The 7,089-nt window shown below is 33.9% G+C and overlaps 1 protein-coding gene across 4 annotated transcripts; it reads left to right on the forward strand.

Moving 5' to 3' along the window:
- Positions 1 to 912: 912 nt before the first annotated feature.
- Positions 913 to 6,223, forward strand: LOC127850189 (uncharacterized). 4 transcript variants are annotated; one of them, XM_052383019.1, is made up of 9 exons: positions 927 to 1,178; positions 1,481 to 1,579; positions 2,565 to 2,738; positions 2,954 to 2,986; positions 3,112 to 3,144; positions 3,681 to 3,752; positions 4,122 to 4,234; positions 4,683 to 4,826; positions 5,057 to 6,223. In XM_052383019.1, the coding sequence occupies exons 2-9, from the start codon at positions 1,483 to 1,485 to the stop codon at positions 5,087 to 5,089; spliced, it is 699 nt and encodes a 232-aa protein (XP_052238979.1). In that variant the 5' UTR covers positions 927 to 1,178; positions 1,481 to 1,482; the 3' UTR covers positions 5,090 to 6,223. The 4 variants fall into 4 exon arrangements, with proteins under 4 accessions (XP_052238982.1, XP_052238979.1, XP_052238980.1 ...); XM_052383020.1 differs by having other exon boundaries at positions 935 to 1,178; positions 2,583 to 2,738; XM_052383021.1 differs by having other exon boundaries at positions 947 to 1,178; positions 2,586 to 2,738.
- Positions 6,224 to 7,089: the final 866 nt, after the last annotated feature.

Consider the following 7,089-nt stretch of genomic DNA (forward strand, 5'->3'; position numbering starts at 1 on the left):
ATGCTGTTTCTTTGCTCATTTTTATCTTGAAGTAAAATATGTTTTTAAACCATTTATGCCTAGCGTCTAGAAAAAAAGCCTTGGCAAACAGCGTAGACCCAGATGAGACGCCACATGATGCGGCGTCTCATCTGGGTCTGCGCTGTTTGCTTAAATGAATTTGTGTAAGAAATATTCTAAATAAAGAAATAAATATACTAGACAACCCTAATTTTGGAAATAAATTGATCCAATTTACAAGGATGGGAAAGTCCACTAGGCATCAATGGGTTAAATAAGTTCATGGCAGTATCCACCTTACCATATGCGTAAAGAAGATGTTTCCACTTACCAAACCGTGCAGACACAAAATAGAAAAGAAAGTTACCAATCCTTCCTTTTGTGGAAGGATTTGACTGGCGAGTATAGTGTCAACCGTTCTACAAAAGCATATGTCAAATAAATCGAAACTAGGTTTGAAATGCTTTTTAATTGCATACCAATAATGAAGTACAATGCAGGTGATGATAGCAAAGGATTAAGTAACAATGAATGCCAATGGTAGTTCTTACGTGATATCTACCGATGATTCATGGACAGTATATCTGGTTTTATTTGAGTAGTGTGAGTGTCATCATATGCTTCATGATACGTGTTGCCAATGATATGATTAAACAGAAATATTTTTTTCCGATTGCTCGTCTTACATGTTATGTATGTCTTGTTTGCTGATCAAACATGCAAGGACTCATAGATAAATACCCATGTAATATATATGTTGATATATGTAATATATTTTAACATTCAGCCTTTTCTTTCATGACAAAGGTTTTTTCAAAACAATCGTAAACAAATTATTTTTAAATTAAAATGTGTCACCGTTTACGATTGGAGCTTCATTTTACTACATGAGAGATAGTTATACCATGATTTCTTAATCGGGATCGAACTACATACAAAATGAACGATTGCCTTGAACAAATGAACTTATCTTACGAACGCGCTACCATACACTTCGTTTGTAATAATGTACTTCAACATAACGCTATAGGATTGAAATCAACCGGAAAAAATCACATAATTGTAATACACAACATAACATATCTCTGTACACTTTCGTAAACCAGTGCAGTCTTAAATCATACACGACAAAATTTGATAATCGAGTTTTAAAAGGAACATACAAACGAGCGTTAGAGGTAAGTAAACATTAGTTGCCGTTTCTTTCGCATTTATATACAGGATTATTTGTCCTACCTAATTTTTATCCTATGTATTGTGACCTCGATTGTTTTGTCAATATGTTTATATTGTAAGAAACAAATGAATACAACAATATAAATTTGTTTATACACACAGATTACTTGGGTCCCAAAGCTATTCTCATTATACATAGTAATATCATTTCACTTGCTTAAAACAAGCTTTTTTTCCACTAGTGGTCACGTCCTGAAGATTGATTAGTAAACCTATAACATTTATACATGTTTTTTTAAAACAGAAATGCAAAGGTCAGCAAGTAATCAGCAGGCTTCGGGCTATTTTCCGTTTGACCCGTCAGAGCAAAGTTCTTACACATGTTGTCCTGGATCCCTTAAACGTAAGTTTCAAATTTACGAACTTCTAGTGTGAAATGTTATAAATATACAATCAAGTGTATTCATCTTAAGGGGCTTGAAGTGTCGTTTTTGTACACCTAGGGACAGATACAGTTTTATAAGCCACTGAATTAAATTTAAAATCACTTAAAATCTATTTTAAGGTAATTTTTATGGGCTTTACACATATGATTTTACTACCGGTTGCGGTTAAAATATTTCTACATACACGCCATCTACAGTTCAGTAACAGCTTGATTAACATCGATATGTAATGTTTCTACGCTTGGACGGCATGATAAATACATCAACATAAAAACATTAGTAGACAATTTATACTGTACACCTCAACTTAAAATTGTGTGACATTTTTTGTGTGTAAAATTACGTGTTGTTGTACTGTCTCCCATATAAAAAAATACATGTTTTAAATAGGATATTTGAACGAATATTTAAATGTTCGAATGTAACATAAATGATCGAAAACTCAAGCTAGTCCTCTCCACAAATTAACTTGGTTTGGCACTAATTAATTACGGTAAGTCGATTTGATGCAAACAATGAACTTATTAAGATCATAAGTCTATGTAAAATTTGCCTCTGCTGCCTTGCAACAATAACCGCTTTTGCAACCTAGAAATTTTGTATGCAGCTATACATATACGTATATCACATGCACTCATAATCCCACTGCAGCATTTTAGTAAATTCATATATTTTACATCCCCCAAATACATGAGTTGTTTCGAGATTACCCCGATGGAAATACGGGATGTAACCACTGCTAGGATATTGACCTTGTCAGTATTTCTTGTTTGCTTAGTTGTCGAAACCAGGTTTTGACCCGTGTTAATATCCAATAGATTTTTTTCAAACGAAATCCCGCCGCCGTTAGACCCACATTATTAAATGCAAACTTCAAAATAGTTTACATTCCATGACAATTCTATTTCATCTTATTAATTTGACTTCTGATAATTAATTCTGACGCTCCATCGGCGCTAGCAGAGGAGGGTCAATGTGATGCGACGCCGTCTGAAAACACGGCTTCTGTCTACAAAAGCTGTGCGCATGATGCAACCACTGACATTTTCGCACAAATTATCGAATCGTATTGGGAAATAGAAGATGAGGATGACGAAGATGAAGCCGACGCTATAGGTACACATTTTGAATCTGGAAACTAACGCGCTAAACTTATGTAATTGACATGTAACATTAAAAATACTTTTATTTATTTAAAAGTACCCACTCTACTGAAAAGGTACACATGTTAAATCTGGAAATAAATTTAGATTTCCAAAACGTGAGTCATGAAGCACAGTCTTGCGAATGATCTCCCAATAATCGCCTAAATCATAATGTTATATTAACAGGTGATGGCTCGTTTGACGAAGTCGACGGAATAGGTACATATTTTTAATCTGGAAAAATAAAAACGCAATCCATTTTGTCTATTAAACTGTATTTACATCTAGCGATCTGTCGCGATGGTACAGCAACTAACCTCCAAATGATTTTATTACATACACAGGTGAAGAGATGAAACACCAATCTCACGCAAACGGTACGTATTCGGGGAACTCCTAAAAAAGCTTATTAATTTAATTTTATTAGGCATACATTTCCGTGTTAAAAATGGCCGTATTAATATTGATGTTTTCACGAAGCTTAATCAGTAGAATTGTTGTGAATTATATTATGATCGCAATACGCCTGTTATTTGTAATGCATTTTTCAAACAATATTCTGGACACATGCAACCACTGTCTTTATACTTTTGTGAAAATATGATCGCAATAAACTGTATAAACAATTTTATTTAAAAATTAATGCTTTTTGGTATGTTTACATTAAACCTGAATCATTTGGATGACTATTGTGTCTGTTCCGGTGTTATGTAACGAAATTAAGTGAATGGTATTGAAGATATTACCTGTTTGAAATTCATAGCGATGAACTACAGGTATGAGATAAGTGAAGATATACCAAAGTTTGTGTTCTTGTTAAAGTGGTGATATGAGACAATCAATCGCATAGTATATGGAGATTTATTCTACATGTAACGGAATCGAAATCAGTTTATAAAATCAATCGTTCAAGGTGTGTGTCATTATCCTAAAGAGGGCGGGGCAAGATTAAGGTTGATTGCCGACGCTTTGAATAATCGTGTCGGTAAGTATTGACGAACATTCAAAGCAATTTACTTACGTTTAATAATATAGTTGCACACATCAGTAAACATATATTATAAGAAACTTGCCTATAGCACAATTAGCAAACCTATTGTTTGCAATTAAAATACGAGTTGAGATATTACTTTTTATTATTTTAATAACATGATTTAAAAGTTAACGACTTTACGCTCGATGGCTGTTAAAGAACTGAGCGATCCTGGTTTCATAGCAAACATCATTTTCTTTCTGAGTTATATAACATATCTAGCGATAAACAGGTTTTGCAAACTTTTTTAAAATTGTGTCTGTCCTCACCGTATTATACAACTGGTGACTTTTTCAAACGTGAACATTTCGAACTTTTCAGATCCGTCGCAAAATGTGCGTGATGTAACCACAAAGATCGTTTCATCGACTACATTCGAGCAATTTATGGAAGCGTTGCCTAGAGAAGCTGCCAAAACCATCGGATGGGATCAGGTTTACTGATATTTTTAAGACAATTTTTTTCATAGTGCAGTAGTAAATCGGCCTCAAATTTTTGTAGTTTTGCCGCGTATGTGCACGCAATATCTCGTTTTTATAGCTCAAAACTCAGTGTAACGTTTATAGGTCAAACGCCAAATCGGTCATATTACAGCTTGTCAGATTGGAAAGATACTTATTCAGCAGGCAATTTATAAACCATTTCTATTATCACAAGACGAAACACTCAAGACTCTATGTCATTTGTCAAATATCAAATTTAACATATTACTCTTAGAATTTTAAGGCTACAATCTGATAAGTATTATTTATCCTGTTTGTGTAGTTTTATACTACATTGTAATGGTAATAACATTGAGATGAAATCGCTTTAAAAACAACACCAATATATGCATTTATACACATAAATGCACATTGCTCACGATATGGTGTTTAATTGAAGGTGGCACTGTACTGGTACATCATAAGAACGTCAATTACGATGGTGGGCGATGGCACAGACATCAAGAATTCCATTACGAGCTATGCCAAACAGTATTTCCAGTCGACGTTCAGTGACTGGATTAACAGCCAACCACTTCAATGGGTAATCGTAAACCTTATATTTCAAACACAATGTTAATGTTAATTAAGATATCGTTACAATTCGAAACGTCCCAGGTAAAGTGTAAAACAGCGCGTACTGACATATAAAACAAATATAGAAGAAAGTTTAAAAGTGCAGCCCTTATTCGACTCTTATATGTATTTAGTTTGTTATTTTTATGTTTGCATTTATTTATTTTGCTGTTCTCCTTTAATTTGCATCTGTTTCAGGACTCCATCGTTGACGTACCGATCGTTGACTAAGATCGCCCCATCTGTCAGTGAAATTGTGATCGAAATTACTGTTACTTGTACGTAGTGCTACATACGCAGCATATAATGACTATAATGTATGACTATAACTTAACTATCACAAGCCATCTTAATGTACATCGAATTCTTTATCTGTATCTAACTAAACATAAAGTTACCAACATAACATCATTTTAATCAAAGGACACGAGAGTTTTACTTTGAAACAAGTAAACCATACAGAAGATGGTGACTGTTACTTAAGCTATTTAAGACTATATGACTGCTGTTTTGCAACCGACATAAGTCTGTTTTTTAAGACATACACCTATGTTAATCATTGAATTGATAGTTCTTACATTTATAAAATACACAATGCACAGTTAGTTTAGTATTTTTATTGTGTCAAGTGATAACCATTGATAAAAAGTGAAGCATGTATTGTAATTAACTGGCTTGTCAAAATAATTATCAGGACGCATGTTTTGATTATAAGCCGCCGTCATTGTGATAACATAAGCATTTTACATTGCATAGACCTGGTACAAACATTTGCACAATCTCAGGTTTATGGTATGTTAAGTACGTGTGGGTAAAACTAACAACTGTCAAATTATTTACTGTATGATTTTAATATAACACTCAAATAAGCATTCATACCTAATGATTTTAATTGTGATGCATCTTAACTTCCTCGTTCTGAATACCAAATTTTAACCGACTTAACATGAGAATGTATTGGTATTGGTTAAACACGCCTGCTTAGTTCTATCTTTGACAATCTATTGTCTTCTAGAGATTTATGAACTCTCCTTTCTTTAAATTGATATCTAGATACCGAAAATCTTTTCGTTCAAAACAATAATTTAACGTCAAATGACTGATACTTACTACATAATAAATATCAAGCTACTTAAATTTGCTATGTTAAAAATATCAAGTTACTGATGCTTGCAATAAACCTTGTATACACGTATATTGTATATCGATATATCTTTCCTTGCGCAGTAAATACTCTTCTGTACCTACCTCACAAGGGCTCGACCCTTCTGTGGTAGAACACAATTTCTTTTATACCTAATGATAAACTATGACATTTCTGCAGTGAAATAACAGCATTGAAAATAAACCAAATTGTTATGTTCACAGGTGAACTCCTTTTTCTTTTTTTAGATTATCATAACTATTATATATATTTATTTGTTTTCTATGATCACGGGTGAATTAAAATCGACATTCCACCGAATCCAACAAAAATTTTATTTTATGCTTTTTCACCGTTTATTTACATTGAAAAAGAGTTTAACTGGAGAATTTCGCTGGTATAATGACGTCATTTCGTCACATTAATGCCGTCATTTTGTTCGATGAAAGTTTGACTGTGTGGTTTCCATGAAAATCCAACACCTGGCTGACATGCTGCATTTCATTATTCAGATCCTGTTCTTCTGAAATTATTGATTTAGCTCTGCCAAAAAGAGTTCTAACCAATGACAGTTTGTGTTCATTCGGATGGTGGGAGTTGAAATCTAGATATTGGTCTGTATGTGTCGGTTTTCTGTAGATAGTGATTTTTAGTGTCAGCCAGGACTTGAAGAAGTGCCACTATCCGGAATGGGCACTGAAAAAAGGAAGGGAACAGGCCAGCAAACCTAAGTCCGTTACGGAGAGCAAGAGAGTACCAGGGCAAGCCAAGTCTAAGGGAAACGCCGTCCTTCCATATGTTCAAGGTACCTCTGAACAGTTAAAGCGGGCAGTTCTTAAACACAACATCAGCGAATCCTTTAAGCCACATAAAACTCTAAGACAACTGCTAGTTCACCCTAAGGACAAACCAGACAAGAAAGAAATCTGCGGACTAATCTACCATACCAAATGTGATGGCCATCCAAAGGAACAGTGTTCACTGGACTATATTGGTGAAACTTAAATAAATCTTTTTTTGGTTTTCAGTATTTTATTTTCGAAAAGCATCAAGTTTTACACAAGTACCAGAATACAGAGATCATATA

The sequence above is a fragment of the Dreissena polymorpha genome, chromosome 11, assembly GCF_020536995.1.
Source record: "Dreissena polymorpha isolate Duluth1 chromosome 11, UMN_Dpol_1.0, whole genome shotgun sequence".
Classification (NCBI taxonomy): Eukaryota; Metazoa; Mollusca; class Bivalvia; order Myida; family Dreissenidae; genus Dreissena; species Dreissena polymorpha.

Bases quoted from the DNA above. Each gene is read 5' to 3' on its own strand.
- LOC127850189 (XM_052383019.1), top strand. From the start codon at position 1,483: ATGCAAAGGTCAGCAAGTAATCAGCAGGCTTCGGGCTATTTTCCGTTT. The intron at 2,987-3,111 runs GTACATATTTTT...TTACATACACAG, and splicing joins TGACGAAGTCGACGGAATAG to GTGAAGAGATGAAACACCAA. The intron at 4,235-4,682 runs GTTTACTGATAT...GTTTAATTGAAG, and splicing joins AAACCATCGGATGGGATCAG to GTGGCACTGTACTGGTACAT.